Here is a 22745-nt window from a genome sequence, read left to right as displayed (position 1 = left end):
CTTTGGAGCTTGTGGGGCAGGGGTGTTTATTGCCAAGCAGGGCTGGAGTGAAGAGGCCCACCCATGTCTCCAGCTCTGGGTGTGAATTACGGGCTGGCCTGTCTCACGTCAAACATCAAAGGATGGAGATCAGGACTTGGGATCTATCCCCAGGATAACAGGACAATTATCGTCCCTGTTCTTCCTCCCACCTCTGTGCTCGCACGGTAGCGTAGTTCAGAGTTCAATTCCAGCATCCTCTGTGTGGAATTTGTACGTCTACGCCATGAGCTGTGTGGGTTTCCTCTGGGGGCTCTGGTTTCCTCCCACAGTCCAAAGTCGTACCAGTTAGTGGGTTAATTGGTCATTGTAAACTGTCCTGTGATTAGGCTTGGGTTAAATCGGGGTTGCTGGGTAGCACAGCTCAAAGGGGCGGAAGGGCCTGTTCCCTGCTGTATCTCTCAATAACCGAATAAATAAATCAATACCCCCCACTGCCCCCACCACGCTCACTGATGCCGGGAGTTGGGCTGCCCTCTGCAGTCTGGCCCAAATGGGGGGTCATTGAGGGTTGGCAGCTCCCTCGACAGGAGGGGAGGGGCTGTGTGAGGCAGGCGGGAGGAGGACTGGGGTCTCTTCGGGAGAAAGGGTAGCGAGGGCTGATGTGTGTTCAGGAGGGTGTGAGAGGCAGGGGAGGGCTGGGTGTGTCGGGGAAGCTGGGTGTGAAGCAGGCTTTGAGGGTGGGCAGGAGGGGGTGTCTCCTGGGGTGTACTGAGGTGTGGGAGATGGGAAGGGTGGACAGGGGGAGGGATGGAAGGTGTGAGGCTGCAGGGAGAGTTGAGCCTGTGCCCGGGCAGGTGGAGTTTTGGGGGAACAGGATCTCCAGGGTTCTCGCCGCACATCCCCCTCCTGTTCCAGCTGTCTTCGGTGAGCGACCTGCTGGGGAACAGCAGCCTGGATCTGCCCCGGGCCAGACACGTACTCCGCACTGTCGTCAACTCCAACTGGAGCCTGTCCAGTGGCCAGCTCCAGAGGTAACTCTTCCCGGGACGAACGAACGTCCACGTGGCTCCACTCTCTCTTTTTGCCTGTGGAGGCGCTCACGGTGACCTCCTGTCTTTCTCACCCCGGGGGGCAGGGGGTTTGGGTGGGCTCCAGGGTGCTGCTTTCACCCTTCAGGTCCTCCTGATTATACCCCGGTGACCCATAGGTATCTGGTATTTGGGAGGAAACCAGGCGGTCGTGCCTACTCCTTACAGACAGAGCGGAGTTGAACCTGGGTCCCCGCTGCTGTAATGGTGCTCTGCCAGCCACTGCACCACTGTAGGAACACAGCAGATCCAGGGAGGGTGAGGCGAATTTTCCACCAATCACCTCCCAGCTTCTCACTCCATCCCTCTTCTCCTCACCCCCCCTCACCTGGCTTCCCCTCTCACCTGTCATACTCCTCCCCTGCCCCCACCTTCTTATTCTGGCCTCTTCCCCCTTCCTTTCCAGTCCTGATGAAGGGTCTCAGCCCGAAATGTCATCTATTTATTCCTCTTCCTGGATGTTGCCTGACCTGCTGAGTTCCTCCAGCTTTTTGTGTGTGCTGCTCCACCTTTCACTATCCTGGCGACGTTCCCGTTTTCAAATCCTCGCCTTCTCCATCTCAAAGCTGCCGACATTCCTCCCTGTTTCCTACTTGTCTTGTTGCGTTAGGGGTTCCACGCTTTGAGGGGCTGGATCGGTGCTCGCGGTGGGTTCTGCTCTTTCGGGGTGGATGCTGTATCCCTACCTGGAGGTGCTGCCAGACCCTCCTCCCTGGCAGGAAGGGTGCGGGAGCAAGCCCAGAAGCCAGTCAATTCCCATTCCTTTTCCAGGCTCGGTCGATTGGTTTGCTTCGCCAGTCAGTCAGATCTCCAGGTTCTGCTTGCTGCCCGGCCGCAGGCAGACGTGGTCTCTGGCACTCTCTTGGATTGCATCGGTGATGGCAGCATTGATCCCGGCAGTGGGGTGAGTTCCTCAGCACCAGCATTCCCAATGCTTTATCCTGGTCGGAGTAGTGGGGCATCACTGCAGAACATCATGGAATGGATTTACAGAGGAGCTTTCCAGGAGATTATGAAAGTTTGCAGCATAACCTCAACTAACTAGTAAACCAGGCAGGAAAAAGGCAGATAGAATTTAATGTGGATAAGTGTGAGGTGTTGCACTTTGAGAGGACAAACCAGGGTAGGGCTTGCACGGTGAGTGATAAGGCACCGAGGTGTGCCGTGGAACAGAGGGACCTGGGAATACAGATCCCAGAAAGTAGCATCACAGGTAGACGGGGTCAGAAAAAGTTTTTGGCACGTTGGCCTTCATAAATCAAGGCATTGAGAACAGGAGTTGTGATGTTACGTTGAAGGTGTATGAGACACTGGTGTTGCCTAATTCAGAGTATTGTCTGCAGTCTGCTCACCTACCTACCGGAAAGACGTCAATAAGATTGAAAGAGTGCAAAGAAATGTTACCAGGGCCTGAGGATCTCAGTTGTAGGGGAGGGTTGAATAGGCGAGGAGCTCAGGAAAATGAGAGGAGAAACGATAGAAATTACACAATTGAGGGGCATAGATAGGGTGAATGCTTTCGGGCTTTTCTCTTTGAGGTTGAGTGAAACCAGTGTGACCCTCAGGCTCACCCAGCTCGCGTTCATCTAGGGGAAACAGCCTTTGGCCCCGCCAAACTGGGAAATCACGTTTGTGTGGATGCTGTGTAATGTACTCCCAGTTACAAACCCACAACGCAAAGTATCAGACAGTACACCATATGCAATTAAATGATTGAACTTTATGAATCTTAATCTCAATATAGGGTTAGTAATGAAAATAAAAAAAGGGCTCAATTCAAGTCAAACTTTCATGTTGGAACTCACTCGGTTGTCATTCTTCCACCATCGGTCTCCTTCGAACGTCGCCGACCTTTGGACCCTCAGATCCCAGTCCATTCTGTCTGGTGGCCTACCAGCTCTCTCCATACACGTCCTCCCTCTTCATCTCTCCTCAAAAAAACATCTTTCCAGAATCACAAGACACAGCCACAATCTCTTATTGGCTAACATGCGTCCTGTTATCTCCAGCCATAACCCAAACATTGCTGCTGCAGAGAAACTGTTACCTCAGCAGGGAATATCACAGAGAAGCCATTACATTAGCAGTGAAACCTTACAGCGCGTTACACTAGAACTAGAGGTCATAAGTTTAGGGTGAAAGGTGAAATACTTAAGGGAACCTGGGGGCAGCGGGAGGGGGGTGGTGAAGTGCAGGATATTGTCTTCACTCAGAGGGTGATGTGAGTGTGGAACAAGCTGCCAGTGAAAGTGATCACTTAATAACACCAGAGATTCTGCAGATGCTCTACACACAAAATGCTGAAGGAACTCGGGCAGTACTTGTAGAGGGATATTCAGTCGATACTGTTTCAGACTGGAACCCTTCGTCAGGTCTGGAGAATTTTTCCAGAATATTTCTTTGCCCCCACCCCACTGGCATTTGGCTTTTTGCTTTTCATAGGATCATAGAGCACCACAGCATTTATATAGGTCCTTTGCCCCAACGAGACCATCGTGCACATCCACCTAGTCCCAACTTACTGCGTTTGGCCTAGATTTCTATAAGTCTTTCCAAATGCTTGTGTTTTGTTTTCAGCCTGTGTACCCAGCAGAAAGGTGTCAGGATAGTAAGCTAGCCTTGATGGGCTGAATGGCCATTCCCCGGCCAATGGTTGCACTTGGTTATGGTGAAGCACGGTTCGAGGCTGAGTATGAAGTTCCCTCTCCTCGTCTGTGCCCCAGAGCTCAGACCAGCCCCAAAGGGACTGAAGGCTCCTGGTGTGGAATCTCGATTTGAAATGCAGCTCACCCCTTCTGCCACTGCAGATGCTGCCTGACCCTCTGGTCCTTCCACTGTTCTGTTCCTAATGGCGGTACTCTCCCGCCAAAGAGTGATTGAAGCAAAAAGCGAAGGTTGCTTAGCCTAGCATTAATGTCAAGAAACATGTCCTCATTCGCAAGGGAGAGGGAGTGGTGAGGTGGGGATGAGGGGTGTACTGCAGAAATCTGAAAATCTCTTCCCAAAGATCTCAAAACACTTTGAGTTCAAGAGCCATGAGGTGATGTTGCAACTCGAAAAAAATCTCCAGCTAGACATTTAAAAGTTCAAAGTAAATTTATTATCAAAGTACATATATGTCACCGTATACAACCCTGAGATTCACTTTCTGGCAGGCATACTCAGTAAATCCAAGAACCATAATAGAGTCAGTGAAAGACTGTACCCTACAAACAACCAATGTGCAAAAGACAAACTGCAAATACAAAAGGAAAAAAGAAATAATAATAATAAATAATTAAACAATAAATATTGAGAACATGAGGAGAAGAGCCCTTGAAAGTGAGTTTATAAGTTGTGGGAACAGTTCATGGTGGGGCAAGTGAAATTGAGTAAATTGTCCCCACTGATTCAAGGGCCTGATGATAACTGTTCTGGAACCTGGTGATGTGAGTCCTGAGGCTCCTGTACCAACAGCAGCGAGGAGAGAGTGAGGCCCGGGTGGTGTGAGTCCTGAGGCTCCTGTACCAACAGCAGCGAGGAGAGAGTGAGGCCTGGGTGGTGTGAGTCCAGAGGCTCCTGTACCAACAGCAGCGAGGAGAGAGTGAGGCCTGGGTGGTGTGAGTCCAGAGGCTCCCGTACCAACAGCAGCGAGGAGAGAGTGAGGCCTGGGTGGTGTGAGTCCTGAGGCTCCTGTACCAACAGCAGCGAGGAGAGAGTGAGGCCTGGGTGGTGTGAGTCCTGAGGCTCCTGTACCAACAGCAGCGAGGAGAGAGTGAGGCCCGGGTGGTGTGAGTCCTGAGGCTCCTGTACCAACAGCAGCAAGGAGAGAGTGAGACCTGGGTGATGGGGGCCCTAAGTGGTGGCTGCTGCTTTTGTGTGACAGTGCTCTGTGTTCAATGGTGGGGAAGGCTTTACCCGTGAGGACTTTATCTGTGATCACTACCCTTTGTGCGATTTTCCGTTCAAGGGCATTGGTGTTTCTATACCAGGATACTGTGCTCAGTATAGGAAGGATGTGGAAGCTTTAGAGAGGGTGCAGAGGAGATTTACCAAGATGCTGCTTGGATTGGAGAGTATGTCTCATAAGGACATGAGCAAGGTAGGACTTTTCTCTTTGGAGTGAAGGAGGATGAAAAGAGACTTGATAGAGGTGTACAAAATGATTGAGTGGACAGCCAGAAACCTTTTCCCAGCTAATATGAGAGGGCATAGTTTTAAGGTGATTGGAGGAAAGTATAGTGGGCTATGTCAGAGGTAAGGATTTTGCATAGAGAGTGGTGGGGATGTGGAAAATGCTGCTGGAGATGGTGGTGGAGGCGGATACATTCATGGGATTTAAGAAACTTAGATATGGAATGGATGATAGAACCATGGAGAGATATGCGTGACGGGAGGGCTAGATTGAAGTGAGAGTAGTTAAAAGTCGGCTCGATATGTAGGCCAAAGGGCCCGTGCTGTGCTGTGCTCTAATGTTCTATGTTCGAAACACTGAAATTTGAGGACCAAAGGACTTTTGTTGAGCAGTGGCACTGAGGAACAAGGGATAGTAAATACAAACAAGATTGGGTTGGCCCATGTCATGTATTGATGTGAAAACATGCTCCAAAGGGCTGAGTGGCCTCTGTTCCCAATTCCCTCTGTATTATCTGATGAGATTCCAGGTCAGTTGTCCGCTCAACGTCTAGTTACTGTGCAGAGAATCCGTGGGTGAGGGAGAGAGTTCTCTCCCAGGTATTGGAAAAGTTCAAGTTCATGTTTATAGTGTCATTCAACCATGTAGATGTATACCACCAAATGAAACAACGTTCCCCTGGAGCAGGGGGCACAACACAGTACATCTAACTTACACACTTAACACATAAAGTGAAGGCTCCACAAATAAATTAACAAATGACAAGGTGCATTTACAGCACAAGTTTAAAAAGTAAACAGTATAACGCTACTGGCACTTCACACGTGATGAGACCTGGGTGGTGGCAGGGAGTTCTGGGGGAAGAAACTGTTTCCCATCCTAACAGTTCTCGTCCTAATGCAACGTTATCTCCTGCCTGATGGTAGGGGGTCAAAGATGTTGTTGGACGGATGGGAGAGATCATTGACAACAGAAATGTGTGCAAACCACGTGTGTGTCGTTTCCAAAGGCAGCCACACTGGCTAGATGTTGGAAGTTAATCTCCAGGAGAAATTGGCAGGGTGGATGCTGGAGATCACTGTCCCAGGTCAACCGAGGACTGGTCTCAGATGTTGAGCAGGTTGAAGATGATCCATGGAGTTCTGGTTACTGAAACCATAGAGGGATGTAGGGAGCAGATGGGAAATTGGATGAGGCAAAGATCTTACTGGGTGGGAGTGGTGTGTGGAGGTGGCCATGGCTCCAGGCTCCTATTCCACACCTCCCTACTTTGGAGTTTCTGCCTTCATTCTGGGGTGGGACAGGGAAGCCTGCAGTGGAGGCCATGGACTCGGAGCAGTGGGTTTGCTGGATGTGTGACCTGTGCCTCCTGTTTTCTCTTGCTTTTAGACTGCACACCTTTTGGTGACCCACCTGCGAGGTCAGAACGTGAGTGCACTAACCCACCAGGACTGGGCAGCTCTCGGTGGGATCCTACCTGTTCTTGGCGTGGCTTTTCTCCGAAACCTGTCCGCTCACCAAAGGTTAGCCGTCATCTCTGGACTTGGCTCCGCGTCAGTCACTACTGCCCAGGTCAGTTACCTTGCTCTGTCCGTTGTGTGTGTGTGTATGTCTGTATTCGAGATGGACGGTCAGGATTTACAGGGAGAATGCCCCTGATTTTCACCTAGTGAGGTCCTGGTGCTTGAGAAAGGAAATGAGGTTCAACATCTCAACTGAAATGGAGGGTGGGTCGATGGTTCAGCAGTTAGTGCTGATGTCGGAGACCTGGGTTTGATCCTGACATCAGATGCCGTCCATCTGGAGTTTGCACATTCTCCATCTGACTCACACTCTAAGCATGTCCAAGTTGGGAGCTTAATTAGTCACCATAAGATGTAGGATCAGAATTAGGCCATTCAACCCATCAAATTTACTCCAATTTTCCACCACAGCTAATTTATTGTCCCTCCCAACTCCATTCTCTTGCCTTCTCCCTGTGACCTTTGACACCATTACTAGTGAAGAACCTGTTAACCTCTGCTTTAAGTATACTCAATGACTTGGCCTTCACGGCCGTTGGTGGCGATGAATTTCACAGATTGCTTACCCTCTGGCTAAAGAAATTCCTCCACCTAGTGTAGGTTAATTTCAAAAACAAATCTTTTGGTGACCCACCTGCGGGGTCAGAACGTGAGTGCACTAACCCACCAGGACCGGGCAGCTCTCGGTGGGATCCTACCTGTTCTTGATGTGGCTTTTCTCCAAAACCTGTCCGCCCACCAAAGGTTAGCCGTCATCTCTGGACCTGACTCCAAGGTGAAATTGACGGGCATGGGTGTGAAACAATATTCTGGAGCAGGAGCGGGATTAATGGCATTGCTCCTTAGGGGGACAGTATGGATTTGATGGGCTAAATGGCTTCTTTCTGTGTCGACATAAGTACAAGACAGATGGCTGATGGCTTAGCGCTCCCTCCATTGCTTGCTGGCGGATGGCTGGATAACTGGTCTTCAGTCATCTGGGTCATCAGTCACCATTGGAGGTGAGAGACAGCAGTGGGGATTAAATCCAGATTGCTGGTTCAGTAAAAGCATTTTGTTAACCACTATGCTATTATGCTGACCTACAAACGGGCTGCACTCTGTAAAGGGGAGGGAAGGTTCTTCAGTTCCAAACACCTCTGTGTGTGTGTGTGTGTGAGTGTGTGAGTGTGTGTGTGTGTGAGAGAGAGAATGTGTGTGTGTGTCTGTGTCTGTGCGTGAGTGTGAGTGTGTGTGTATGTGAGTGTGTGAGAGAGTGTGTGTGTGAGAAAGAGAGTGTGTGTGTGAGAGTGTGTGTGTGTGAGTGTGAGTGTGTGTGTGAGAAAGAGAGCGTGTGTGTGTATGTGTGTGTGAGAGTGTGTGTGTGTGAGAGAGAGAGAGAGAGTGTGTGTGTGTGAAAGTGTGTGTGTGTGAGTGTGAGTGTGTGTGTATGTGTGAGTGTGTGTGTGTGTGAGTGTGTGTGTGTGAGAGAGAGAATGTGTGTGTGTGTGCGAGTGTGAGAGAGAGTGAGTGTGTGTGTGTCTGTGTTTGTGTGTGAGTGTGTGTGAGAGTGTGTGTGTGTGAGAGAGAGGGTGTGTGTGAGTGTGTGTCTGTGCATGAGTGTGAGTGTGTGTGTATGTGAGTGTGTGAGAGAGTGTGTGTGTGAGAAAGAGAGTGTGTGTGTGAGAGTGTGTGTGAGTGTGAGTGTGTGTGTGAGAAAGAGAGTGTGTGTGTGTGAGAGTGTGTGTGTGAGTGTGTGTGTGAGAAAGAGTGTGTGTGTGTGTGTGAGTGTGTGTGTGAGTGTGTGTGTGTGAGTGTGAGTGTGTGTGTGAGAAAGAGAGTGTGTGTATGTGTGTGTGAGAAAGAGAGTGTGTGTATGTGTGTGTGAGAGTGTGTGTGTGTGAGAGAGAGAGAGAGAGAGAGAGAGTGTGTGTGTGTGAAAGTGTGTGTGTGTGTGTGAGAGAGAGTGTGTGCAGATGTGACACTGCCAGGTGATGAAATAAGCCACATTTCACCCACCCGTTCCCCATGAGAAACAGCAGAAGTCTGGACAGAAGCTGGTGTGTGGGCAGCTGCCACCTAGTGGAGATGAGAGGAAGGACAGGAAACCCAGCGACCAAGTACAGCAGACATCAAATTAAACTTGGTGGTGGGTAACTAGCAGTTAGTGACTCAGTCCTTAATAAAAATATTTTTACTTTTTCAAACTGTTTTGTAGGCTGATCAGCTTGTGACGGAGATTATTCAGGGAAGTAATGTAAGTATCCAGCTATTTTGACTTTTAAATAGAAAAGCAACATTTCATTCTCATCACTGGTGGGATTGGTGCTGTCCAACAGGGCACTTGGTGATACAGAGACACCTGGTGTCTCATCAGACACTGACAGCATGTGTCTGACACAGGGGGCAGCTCTCCCTTCACCGTCCCATTTCACACTCCCGTGGTCAGACACTGAGTGAGGCTCCTTCTCTTCACCGTCCCATTACACACTCCTGGGGTCAGACACTGAGTGAGGCTCCCTCTCTTCACCGTCCCATCACAAACTCCTGGGCTTAGACACAGAGTGAAGCTCCCTCTCTTCACCATCTCATCAGAAACTCCCAGGGTCAAACACAGAGTGAAGCTCCCTCCACACTGTCCCATCACACACTCCTGGGGTCAGACACAGAGTGAAGCTCCTTCTACTCCATCCCGTCACACAGTCCTGAGGTCAGACACAGAGTGAAGCTCCCTCTACACTGTCTCATCATGTATTGAGGTTAGACATCGAGTGAAGCTTTCTCCACACTGTCCCACCACGCACACCAATAGAGGAACACCACAAGTTAAATACAAAATTTTGAAGGTAATTGAATGAGCCTTGCAGTGGTGAATTATCGCCTTCATGGATGCTATCTAGTCTGACATTTTTGATTCTACTTTGACACTCTACTGTTCACTTTAATTCTGAACGTTAACGGCAATTCGGGAAGAGACGTAGATGGCAGTCAGGGTGAAGCTGGCCTACAGGTGTTCAGGAAGGGGTGGCAGATGTAATCATGAGAACATACCAGCTTACTACAAGGGTAAAAGGAGATCGTAGACGTGTCTTTTGATGTTAAGTACTGAAAACTGTGTGATACTTGGACCTTGTTGAACATTCTAGGTGTCCGCAGACGTCCTCTGCCACCTTGGACAACTGCTGCCTGGCTTGAGTCTGTCTGCCCTGCAGCGCCTTCCAGCCGGAGTTTTGGCCAGGGCCTGCGCCTGCTTCCACCCTTTCCTGGTTCAGCTCTCTTCCGCCCAGAAAGCTGTGATCCTGGACGCTCTCCGGGTAGGACTATCTGTAAGCTCATCCCGATAGCACAGTTGGAGGTCAGGGGTCATTCTTGCCCCATTGATCAAGATGCAAAGTGTTGGTGATTGATGGTCGCCGAGCCTATTCAACAGCTTTGAAGTCGTCCCAGGGCTAACTTCCCTCAGCTGAGTCGGCCTGAATCATCGACACACCCTACTCTGTGTCTGGATCAGTACTGTTTGGGGCATTGTGTGATGGGAAAGAATAGGGAGAGCTTCACTCTGTATCTGACCCTGGGGGTGTGTGTGAAAGGACAGTGTAGAGGGAGCTTCACTCTGTGTCTGACCCTGGGGGTGTGTGTGATGTGACAGTGCAGAGGGAGCTTCACTCAGTGACTGACCCTGGGGCTGTGTGTGATGTGACAGTGCAGAGGGAGCTTCACTCTGTGTCTGACCCCAGGAGTGTGTGTTGTGATGGTGTGGGTGGAGCTTCACTCTGTGTCTGACCCTGGGGGTGTGTGTGAAAGGACAGCGTAGAGGGAGCTTCACTCTGTGTCTGACCCAAGGAGTGTGTGATGGGACAGAATAGAGAGAGCTTCACTCTGTATCTGACCCTGGGGCTGTGTGTGATGTGACAGTGCAGAGGGAGCTTCACTCAGTGACTGACCCTGGGGGTGTGTGATGTGACGGTGTGGAGGGAGCTTCACTCTGTGTCTGACCCCGGGAGTGTGTGATGGGATGGGGTGGATGTGATAGTGTGGAGGGAGATTCACTCAGTGTCTGACCCCGGGAGTGTGTGATGGGATGGTGTGGAGGGAAATTCACTCTGTGTCTGACCCCAGGAGTGTGTGATGGGACAGTGTGGATGGAGATTCACTCTGTGTCTGACCCCGGGAGTGTGTGATGGGACGGTGTGGAGGGAGATTCACTCTGTGTCTGACCCGGGGAGTGTGTGATGTGACTGTGTGGAGGGAGATTCACTCTGTGTCTGACCCCGGGAGTGTGTGATGTGATGGTGTGGAGGGAGCTTCACTCTGTGTCTGACCCGGGGAGTGTGTGATGTGACTGTGTGGAGGCAGATTCACTCTGTGTCTGACCCCGGGAGTGTGTGATGGGACCGTGTGGATGGAGATTCACTCTGTGTCTGACCCTGGAGAGTGTGTGATGGGATGGTGTGGATGTGATGGTGTGGATGGAGATTCACTCTGTGTCTGAACCTGGGAGTGTGTGATGGGATGGTGTGGATGGAGATTCACTCTGTGTCTGACCCGGGGAGTGTGTGATGTGATGGTGTGGAGGGAGCTTCACTCTGTGTCTGACCTGGGGAGTGTGTGATGGGACCGTGTGGATGGAGATTCACTCTGTGTCTGACCCGGGGAGTGTTTGATGTGATGGTGTGGATGAAGATTCACTCTGTATCTGACCCGGGGAGTGTGTGATGTGATGGTGTAGATGGAGATTCACTCTGTGTCTGACCCCGGGAGTGTGTGATGGGATGGTGTGGATGGAGATTCACTCTGTGTCTGACCCCGGGAGTGTGTGATGGGACGGTGTGGAGGGAGATTCACTCTGTGTCTGACCCGGGGAGTGTGTGATGTGACTGTGTGGAGGGAGATTCACTCTGTGTCTGACCCCGGGAGTGTGTGATGGGACAGTGTGGATGGAGATTCACTCTGTGTCTGACCCCGGGAGTGTGTGATGGGACGGTATGGAGGGAGATTCACTCTGTGTCTGACCCGGGGAGTGTGTGATGTGATGGTGTGGAGGGAGCTTCACTCTGTGTCTGACCCCGGGAGTGTGTGATGGGATGGTGTGGATGTGATAGTGTGGAGGCAGATTCACTCTGTGTCTGACCCTGGAGAGTGTGTGATGGGATGGTGTGGATGTGATGGTGTGGATGGAGATTCACTCTGTGTCTGAACCTGGGAGTGTGTGATGGGACCGTGTGGATGGAGATTCACTCTGTGTCTGACCCGGGGAGTGTATGATGGGATGGTGTGGATGGAGATTCACTCTGTGTCTGACCCGGGGAGTGTGTGATGTGATGGTGTGGAGGGAGCTTCACTCTGTGTCTGACCCGGGGAGTGTGTGATGGGACCGTGTGGATGGAGATTCACTCTGTGTCTGACCCGGGGAGTGTTTGATGTGATGGTGTGGATGAAGATTCACTCTGTATCTGACCTGGGGAGTGTGTGATGTGATGGTGTAGATGGAGATTCACTCTGTGTCTGACCCCGGGAGTGTGTGATGGGATGGTGTGGATGGAGATTCACTCTGTGTCTGACCCCGGGAGTGTGTGATGGGACAGTGTGGATGGAGATTCACTCTGTGTCTGACGAGGGGAGTGTGTGATGGGACAGTGTGGAGGGAGATTCACTCTGTGTCCGACCCGGGGAGTGTGTGATGTGACGGTGTGGATGGAGATTCACTCTGTGTCTGACCCCGGGAGTGTGTGATGGGATGGTGTGGATGGAGATTCACTCTGTGTCTGACCCCGGGAGTGTGTGATGGGACAGTGTGGATGGAGATTCACTCTGTGTCTGACCAGGGGAGTGTGTGATGGGACGGTGTGAAGGGAGATTCACTCTGTGTCTGACCCGGGGAGTGTGTGATGTGACGGTGTGGAGGGAGATTCACTCTGTGTCTGACCCCAGGAGTGTGTGATGGGACAGTGTGGATGTGATGGTGTGGACGCAGATTCACTCTGTGTCTGACTCCGGGGAGTGTGTGATGGGATGGTGTGGATGGGATGGTGTGGAGGGAGATTCACTCTGTGTCTGACCTCGGGAGTGTATGATGTGATGGTGTGGATGGAGATTCACTCTGTGTCTGACCCCGGGACTGTGTGATGGGACGGAGTGGATGGAGATTCACTCTGTGTCTGACCCGGGGAGTACGTGATGTGATGGTGTGGAGGGAGATTCACTCCGTGTCTAACCTGGGGAGTGTGTGATGTGATGGTGTGGAGGGAGATTCACTCTGTGTCTAACCAGGGGAGTGTGTGATGGGATGGTGTGGATGTGATGGTGTGGAGGGAGATTCAGTCTGTGTCTGAACCTGGGTGTGTGTGATGGGATGGTGTGGATGTGATGGTGTGGATGGAGATTCACTCTGTGTCTGACCCGGGGAGTGTTTGATGTGATGGTGTGGATGAAGATTCACTCTGTATCTGACCCGGGGAGTGTGTGATGGGACCGTGTGGATGGAGATTTACTCCGTGTCTGACCCCGGGAGTGTGTGATGTGATGGTGTGGATGGAGATTCACTCCATGTCTGACCCGGGGAGTGTGTGATGGGACCGTGTGGATGGAGATTTACTCCGTGTCTGACCCCGGGAGTGTGTGATGGGACAGTGTGGATGGAGATTTACTCCGTGTCTGACCCCGGGAGTGTGTGATGTGACGGTGTGGATGGAGATTCACTCTGTGTCTGACCCCGGGAGTGTGTGATGGGACAGTGTGGATGGAGATTTACTCCGTGTCTGACCCGGGGAGTGTGTGATGGGACAGTGTGGATGGAGATTCACTCCGTGTCTGACCCCGGGAGTGTGTGATGGGACAGTGTGGATGGAGATTCACTCCGTGTCTGACCCGGGGAGTGTGTGATGGGACAGTGTGGATGGAGATTCACTCCGTGTCTGACCCCGGGAGTGTGTGATGTGATGGTGTGGATGGAGATTTACTCTGTGTCTGAACCCGGGTGTGTGTGATGGGATGGTGTGGATGTGATGGTGTGGAGGGAGATTCACTCTGTGTCTGACCCCGGGAGTGTGTGATGGGACCGTGTGGATGGAGATTCACTCCGTGTCTGAGCCGGGGAGTGTGTGATGGGACAGTGTGGATGGAGATTCACTCCGTGTCTGACCCCGGGAGTGTGTGATGTGATGGTGTGGATGGAGATTCACTCCGTGTCTGACCCCGGGAGTGTGTGATGGGACAGTGTGGATGGAGATTTACTCCGTGTCTGACCCCGGGAGTGTGTGATGTGATGGTGTGGATGGAGATTCACTCCATGTCTGACCCGGGGAGTGTGTGATGGGACAGTGTGGATGGAGATTTACTCCGTGTCTGACCCCGGGAGTGTGTGGTGACTGGATCACTGCTGTCCAGTTGCTCCAATTAGGTATGGCCTTTCCTGCCCATGCACTGGCCCGCCCTCCTCTCTCTGTCTGATTGGATTCACCCTGATGGACTCCCTCCATCTCTGGATCTTTTCCTCATCCTCTGTCAAGTGTTGAGTGTCGAAACTCCTCACACAAAACTGGACCCTCCCACGATTGACATGAACCTTGCACAGAGAGATCACACTGTGGTTCCTGAGCCCCCCATTGTGGTCACAAGCATTCTCACTTCTCTGGCCGGATTCTCCCTCAGCTGTAGATATCACTCAAAGGGATAGTTGCCTAAATCCTGCACATCGTGTTATTGTGCTGTCACTCTCGATACAGAGGTGGCATGGCAGTGTAGGGGTTAATGTAACACCATCACATCACCAGCCACCTGGGTTCATTCCCGACCGTCTGTATATTGTCCCCGTGGGTTTCCTCCACGTGCTCCAGTTTCCTCTGAGATGTACTGGTTAGTCATTTAATTGGTCACATGGGTGTAACTGGGTCTCTTGGGTCTGAAAGACCTGTTTCCATGTCTTTATATCATAGAACATCGAACACTACAGCTCAGTACCTGTGTGACTCCGCCATTGATGGTCCCAAGCCCAGCTAAAAAAGGAGGGTGGCACATGGAACCGGGAACCCCACCCCAGAAAAACACAGCACATTCCGGTGAAAGGAAGGAAACGCCAGGGCTCCACCTGGGAAAAGGCAGGACAGAGAACTCTGGCGAGCTGCTGTCGGCAGCCTGTGCCTCAGTAGGAATGATGAGCTGCAGAGGAAGAAGACATTACAGGCATATCTTTAGCAAAAGATTTGTACTAACTACAATTTGCATCCGATCCTTGCCCCACTCATTTCCTCTCTTCTGTATCTGTTTGCTTTCTTGCTCCCTCCCCTCCCCCATCCCCCACCTCCATCTCTCCCCCTGTCCCCCACCTCATCTTTCCCCCGTCCCCCGCCTCCGTCTTCCCTCCTTACCCCTCCGCCTCCGTCTAGCCCTGTCCACCCCACCTCCATCTCTCCCCCAGTCCCCCGCCTCCGTCTACCCCCGTCCACCCCACCTCCATCGCTCCCCCCAGTCTTCCACCTCCGTCTCTTCCCCCCGTCCCCCACCTGTGTCTCTCCCCCTGTCCCCCACCTCCATCTCTCCCCTGGTCCCCCACCTGTGTCTCTCCCCCGTCCCCCACCTCCCTCTTCCACCCCCCTCCCCACTCCCCCCACTCTTGACTTTTCTGTCAGGCTCTGATGGGGTTTAAAAGCAACAGTCTTTGCACACAGCTGTCACTCAGACACTTTGAAGCTAATTAATGCAGCGAGAAGGGATGTTCTTTGTAGCAAGAGACCTAAGGGTGAATCTGAAGGAAAGGCTGACACAAGGCGTTGATACAACAGTACTTGACATGGGCACCAAAGGCTCTTGCCTGGTCTTGCCCTGCCTGTCTCAAAGGACCAGAACCATCCACGTGTTTGTCACCTCCATTGGTATATTGGTTCCTTTAGTTTTGGGGACTTTGCTTTTTGGGCTTTTTATTATTTCCTGATTGTAACATTTATAATGTCTCCGCTGCAAATATGAAATATTTATAGACAGGCAGAGGTGGAGGAGCTGGTCAGAATCTTTTCTCTGCCAATTGAAGGGGCATCAAAGCAAGGCACAGGGTGAGCAGAGGGCATTTAAGGGGGATCGGAGGAGTAAATATACTCAGTGGCCGCTTTGTTAGGTAAATCTGGTTGAGTATTCTGAACAGTTCTGGGCTCCTCATCTTAGAAAAGATGTGCTGGCATTGGGGAGGGTTCAGAGGAGGTTTACAAGGATGATTCCAGGAGTGAAAGGGTTATCATGCATGGAATGTTTGATGGCGCTGGGTCTGTACTCACTGGAATTTAGAAGGATGGTGGGGGTAGATCTCATTGAAGAGTAGATGTGGAAAGGATGCTTCCCATGGTGGGGGAGTCTAGGACAAGAGGGCATAGCCTCAGGATAGAGGGGCGTCCATTCAAAACAGAGACGCGGAGAAATTTCTTTAGCCAGAGGGTGGTGAATTCGTGGAATTTGTTACCACAGCTCTGGAGGCCAAGTTGTTGGGTGTATTTAAGGCAGAACTTGACAGGTTCTCCATTGGACACAACATCATAGGTTACGGGGAAAAGACCAGGAAGTGGGGCTGAGGAGGGGGGAAAAGGATCAGCCATGTTTGAATGGTGGAGCAGATTCGATGGGCCAAATGGCCTAATTCTACTATGTCTTATGGTCTTAATGCAAACACCTATTCGGCCAATCATGTGGCAGCAACTCCATGATTAAAAGCATGCAGGCATTGTCAAGAGGCTCTGTTGTAGTTCAAGCCAAACATCAGAATGGGGAAGAAATGTGATCTAAGTGACTTTGACCATGGAATGATTATTAGTGCCGGACAGGATGGTATGAGTATCTCAGACAATTGTGCACACTCAGCACCTGCAGTATATAGAATACATTAAAAATAAAGGATTAAGTTTCATTTGTCACACCACCATTGTTCAGTGTAGTGAGGGGTGGTTAACATAATGGCCTGCCTCTTGTGAATGGTGGGATTGTTCTCCGTCCACAGTTCCTGCCCTAGTATGTGAAAATATGCTCAGGGAAATCGGGGGACCTTCAGGGCTCCAGGAAACAGAACAAAGGGAAGGAGATTGTAGTGAGCCACAGGAATGGGGCTATAAATTCCACCCACAGGGATATTTGTCCCTCTTACTGGTGACAGGCATAACACTTCAATGATCTTTGACCCCGATGGTAACATTTGACTCTTCTGCAGATGGCGGAAGGTGACGACAGGAGGCAGCTCAGCCGGTTTGGCTGTCTGATTCCATTCGTTCCTTTGAAGGACCTGATCTTTGACCCTGAGGACTTTCTGAGAAAGGACAGTCTCCTTAGGGAGTGGAGGTGGTCGCTGCAGCAGGTGGGTGTGGTTTACACAGTGCTGTGTGACCCAATGTAGGAGCTCTTTGCTTTCAGCTCTCGTCTTTGTTCCTCATCTTTGTACTCTGTGAGAATGAGGAGGAACACCAGCTCTCTATCAGTCCCCTAATTAAGGGATTACGTTTCCCCAGCATATCCTCGGACTGTTGGTCGTTGATGCAAATGATCCATTTCACTGTATGTTTCGATGTACATGTGATGAATCTCAATCTAATTGGCCTGTATTTCTGAATCTAGTTACTACAATTAAGACATTAGCACTCAGATAGGCAAGACCCACACTCTGCGTTTTCAGAACAGCTTCCTCTCCACCGTCATATTTCTGAATGGAGCATGAACACAACCTCATTATTGTGCTCTTTTTCAGCTACTTTATTTTTCATATTCCTTATTGTAAGTTCAGTTCAGTTCAGTTTTCATTTATTGTTATTTAGAAATGCATGCATTAAAAAATGATACAACGTTCCTCCAGAATGATATCACAAGAAAACACAGGACAAACCAAGACTAAAACTGACAAAACCACATAATTATAACATATAGTTACAACAGTGCAAAGCAATACCATAATTTGATAAAGAGCAGACCATGGTCTCGAAGTCCCAATAGACTCATCATCCCACGCAGGAAGCAGAAGGGAGGAACTCTCCCCGCCATGAACCTCCAAGCACTGCCAACTCAGTTGGAAGCACCTGACCTCAGCGGACTCTGAGTCCGTTTGAAAACTTTGAGCCTCCGACCAGACCCTCAGGCACAGCCTCTCCGAGCACCATCCTCTACCGAGCGCTTTGACCCCACTCCGGCCACAGAGCAACAAGCAAAGCCGAGGACTCGGGGCCTTCCCCTCCGGAGATTCAGGACCACACAGTAGCAGCAGCAGTGAAGCAGACATTTCAGAAGTTTCACCAGATGTTCCTCCGTGCTCTCACGTCTGTCTCCATCAAATCAGGATTGTGCACGGCACCCTACTTGACAGGTAACAGACATCACCACCGGAGTGGCCGCTGCGAGCTGCGTCGTGCTGCCATCTTCTTTTATTGAGTTATTTTTAGATGTTGAACTGTAAAACAATAAATTTCATGACGTGGATCATTGGGATCTCTTCCGGGGAAGGTATGACCTGTTACACCTGAACCCGAGGCAGGCCAATATCCTTGTGGGCAGGTTTGCTAGAGCTGTTTGTGAGGGTTTCACGGGGGGATGGGAACTGGAGTGATCGTGCTGAGGATGAGTTTGTTGGTTTACAAACAGAGACAGTGTACAGTGAGACTGCTAGCAAGGAGTGGCTAATGATAGGGCAAAATTGCAGTCAGCAAGCTGAGCTACAATGTAAAAGGTGGATAAAATCGAGAAGGGTGAATACAGAATTGGTGTTACATTTGAATGCATGCAATATATGGAATAAGGTAGATGATTGTGTAGCATAGTACAGATTGGCATGTATGATGTAGTGGGCATCACTTAATTGTGACTGAAAGAAGATTATAGCTGGGAGGATACATATTGATAGGACAGGCAGGAAGGCAGAGAAGGTGGCATGAGGTAAAAAATGAAATCAAATCATTAGAAAGAGGTGACGTAGGGTCGGAAGGTGTTGAATCATTGTGGGTAGAGCTAAGGAACTGCAAAGGTAAAAAGCCCTGATTGGGAGTTGTATACAGACCTCCAAACAATAGCAAAGGTGTGGTCTACAAATTACAATGGGAGATAGAAAATGCATGTCAAAAGGGCAATATTACAATAGTTATGGGAGATTTCAATATGCAGATAGATTGGGGAAAATCAGGTTGGTGCTGGATCCCAACAGGGAAAATTTCTATAGTGCCTGCGAGATGGCTAAGCCCACTAGGGCAGCGGTCCCCAACCACCGGGCCGCGAGGGAACGATATGATTTGGTCAGCTGCACCTTTCCTCATTCCGTGTCACGGCCACTGATCAGCCATTACGCACGAGAGGTCATGACCCGCACGTCATCCATGTCAGCACGGGAAGGCGATCAACTCCTCGAGCTTGTAAATGACGGCGGGCTGAAAAGTATGTTTGACATAACATCTCTGCCGGCATTCCGGATCAAAGTCAAGGCTGAATATCCTGAGATAGCCACAAAAGCGCTGAAAACGTTGCTTCCATTTCCAACATTTTTCTGCGAAGCGGAGTTTTCTGCAATGAATGCAACGAAAACTAAATTGCGGAATAGACTGGCCATAAGGAACCCCCTTCGAGTATCGCTGTCTCCCATCACCCCTCGATAGGACCGTCTTGTTGCAGGGAAACAAGCCCAGGGCTCCCACTGATTCAGCGATATTGGTGTGTTGCAATGACTTTATAAGTTCATACGGGGAAAATATGTGCTGTGCGTTTAATATCCAAATATTACTTAAAATGTTATGATGCTATTGACTTATAAGTGACCTATATAACTATATAACAATTACATGGAAACAGGCCATCTCTGCCCTTCTAGTCCGTGCCAAACGCTACTCTCACCTCGTCCCACCGACCTGCACTCAGCCCATAACCCTCCATTCCTTTCCTGTCCACATACCTATCCAATTTTTCTTTAAATGATAATATCGAACCTGCCTCTACCACTTCTACCGGAAGTTCGTTCAACTCTTCAAGCTCCCCGATAATTGACTTATCATTATATCCATGCGAGGAAAATATGCGCTGTATGTTTAATATTAAATTCGTTAGATAAACCCTTTTAGAAACAAAATTGAGTGTATTACCCACTTATCACCTATATTCCAGTAGTGATTAGCACCCACCCCTACGAACAGAATCGCCAAAAAGGATTTGCTTGCGGGGGGCAGGAATCGGCAGGTCATGACGCGCATGCACATTGGTGCCCGCGCAAGGCTTCATGGTCATTGTAGTCTTTTGGGTAAACAACGCATTTGACTGCTACTCTTGTTCGTTGGCAACCCTACCACCGCACCGCCCCCGCCCCCCGGTCGGCCGATCCGCAGTGCAAAAATGGTTGGGGACCCCGGCACTAGGGGATTGTCTGGATTGGGTGTGGTGCAAGGAATCAGAATTGATTAGAAAGCTTAAGGTAAAGGAGCCCTCAGGGGTAAGTGATCATAATACGATAGAATTCACCCTGCAATTTGAGAAGAAGATAAAGTCAGATGTATCAGTATTACAGTGGAGTAAAGAGAATTACAGAGGCACGAGGGAGGAGTTGTCCAAAATTAATATGGAAAAGAACAATACTCTCACGCCCACCATTGCTTTTGTTATTGCAGCAGAGTTCAATGGGCTGGGAGGGGGGTTTTAGGGATTATGTTGCCATGATTGGTCTGTATTTCTGCATCTTATCACTGCATTTAAAAGACGCTCAAATAGGGAAGTCATTTAAGACTATAAGACCAAGCAGCAGAATTAGGCCTTTCAGTCCCTGGAGTCTGCTCATCAATTTGGTCATTGCTGATTAATTTTCTCTCTCAATTACACTGTCCTGTCTTCTCGCTGTAGCGTTTGACAGCCTTACTAATCAAGACCCTATCATCCTCCGCTTTAAATGTACCCAATGACCTGGCCTCTCCAGCCGCACATTGAGATCTAAAGAGACATCCTTGTGTCGCCTGGTCCGAGACCTTTCTGCTGTCGGAGACATCCTTCCCACATCCACTCTATCTAGGCCTTTCGATATGGGCCTAAAGCAAGCAAATAGGATTGATGTAGGTGGACAATATTGTTATCATGGGGATGATCATGTTCTGTGCCGACAAATCTTTCTGTGCCTCAGTGCTTTTTCTCTCCTGGAGCCTGGTCTCTGGGTGTACGTAGAGAGTGTCTGCTGCAACGTCTAAAGCAGTGGAAGTATATATAGGCTGGTTGGAGGAAGGCCCTTGTGAGAGCATATTGTCTCTTCATTATAAAACTTTCTCCTTTCTATTTTAGGCCCAGTTTATTTTCAAGAAACTTCGGGATGTGTCCAACATAACAACCAGTTCCCTTCTGTGAGTATAAATGACAGTGCATTGGTGGGGAGGGATTTCAAGCATTTGGGGTTACTGATGGCATGAACATTGTTTTTTCCTTCTGGTAATTTTTTCCTCTCCCCGATCTCTCTTCTGTTCCCTCCTCTGGCCTCTTGCCTCTTCTCCTCACCTCCCCTGGTGCCCCTCCTTCTTCCCTTTCTCCCATGGTCCGCAGTCCACTCCCGTCAGATTCCTCCTTCTCCAGTCTTTCCTTTCCCACCCACCCCCTTCTAGCTTGTTGTCCTTCCCCATTTTATCCTGGCACCTTTCCCCTTCTTTTCCAGCCCTGACGAAGAGTTGCGGCCCAAAATGTCTTCTGTTTATTCATTCCCATAGATGCTGCTTAGCCTGCTGAGTTCCTTCAGCATTGTGTGTGTGTTGCTCTGGATTTCCAGCATCTGCAGAATCTCTTGTTGATGATTTCGGGTTACTGCTCTCCCCCCCCCCCCGTGTCCAAACTGGGTGGGCTTCGTGGGATGGGGTGGGTGGTGCTGGGGAGACATTGCAGTTTGTTCTAGTAGGGACCTGGCTCTGTTACAATCACGGGAACTGGGGAAACCTCAGCTGGATCTTGGTTGAAGGTTTGGTTGGGCAGAGGACGCCTGACAGTGCACAGTTCAAAGTAATTTTATTTTTCAAAGTACATGTGTGCCTCCTAAGTCTGGATAGCTTGAAGGGGCCAAGTCTCATTTCACGCGGACGTTGGCTGTGCTGGGTGCCCATTGGTGACTGGTTCTGTAAGCTAACACTGTTTTCCTCCTTCAGGTCTTTGGGGAATGTGGCCAGAGGAGCAGATTGCGAAGCTCTCCGGCTACAAGCCGCAGATTCCGATTTCTTGGCCGCTGTTGTGCTTCTCAGTCAGCTGCACGGTGGAATCAGGCAGTCTCTGGTACAGTTAAAGAGCAAACATAACCATTCGCTTCACAATGAGCCCATTGGTTCAGCAGCTCAGACCAGCCAATAGACAAATGGGAGCCCAAACAACGCCCGAGTGCCAGTTCTGAATCCTGTATCAGCCCGTCGGTCTCACTGCTGTTCACAGCAGTCAGATTACTTTCATCTCTGTTGCTATAAGTCAAAGTCTGTCCCGAGCCTTTGTGGCCCATCAGGCCAGTGCTTATGCCGGTTTCTGTGGCGTGTAGCGACTGAGAGTACGAGACTCCCCCCCCCACCCCCGGATAGGACGCCAGTCTATCGCGAGATTAACTCCCAGTGTTTGCCGGTACCCATTCTCAGCTGGGTGGACTGGAGCATTGTGTGGTTAAGTGCCTTGCTCGAGGACACACACACTGCCTCGGCCGAGACTCGAACCCACGACCCGCAGATCGTGAGCCCAATGCCCTAACCACTTGGCCACACGCCACACCTATTGCTATAAAGTTTAAGCTTATTGTCTTATGTACATGTACGCACTGTTACAGTGTTGTGGCCAGCATGATAACATAACGTTTGGCTCAATGCTTTACTGCACCAGTGATTGAGGTCCAATGTTGTCTGTATATCCTCCCTGTCACCACTTGGGTTTCTCCCGGGTGCTCTGGTTTCCTCGCACGTCCCAAAGGCGTACAGGTCAGTGCGTTAATTGGTGGGTGTAATCGGGTAGAGTGGGTTCGTTGGGCCGGAAGGGCCGGTTACTGTGTTGATGAATCAGGAGTTGCATTGGGGCCCGAGTGGGTGAATGACCTAATCCCTCCCTCAGAGGCGTTAGCAACCACAAGAC

General features: G+C 50.2%; 1 protein-coding gene across 1 annotated transcript in view; it reads left to right on the top strand.

Moving 5' to 3' along the window:
* Positions 1-22745, top strand: part of LOC134358129 (stereocilin) — a 96456-nt gene that overhangs the window by 20739 nt on the left and 52972 nt on the right. The window contains exons 8-14 of the mRNA XM_063070115.1: positions 898-1013; positions 1842-1974; positions 6574-6756; positions 9833-10000; positions 16873-17016; positions 20946-21004; positions 21791-21914. Coding sequence (XP_062926185.1) covers positions 898-1013; positions 1842-1974; positions 6574-6756; positions 9833-10000; positions 16873-17016; positions 20946-21004; positions 21791-21914 — 927 coding nt within the window. The remainder of the gene's footprint in view (positions 1-897; positions 1014-1841; positions 1975-6573; positions 6757-9832; positions 10001-16872; positions 17017-20945; positions 21005-21790; positions 21915-22745) is intronic.

Source organism: Mobula hypostoma, chromosome 18 (genome assembly GCF_963921235.1).
Source record: "Mobula hypostoma chromosome 18, sMobHyp1.1, whole genome shotgun sequence".
Classification (NCBI taxonomy): domain Eukaryota; kingdom Metazoa; phylum Chordata; class Chondrichthyes; order Myliobatiformes; family Myliobatidae; genus Mobula; species Mobula hypostoma.
Note: the sequence above shows the minus strand (reverse complement) of the source record. Positions and strands in the feature narration are given on the sequence as shown.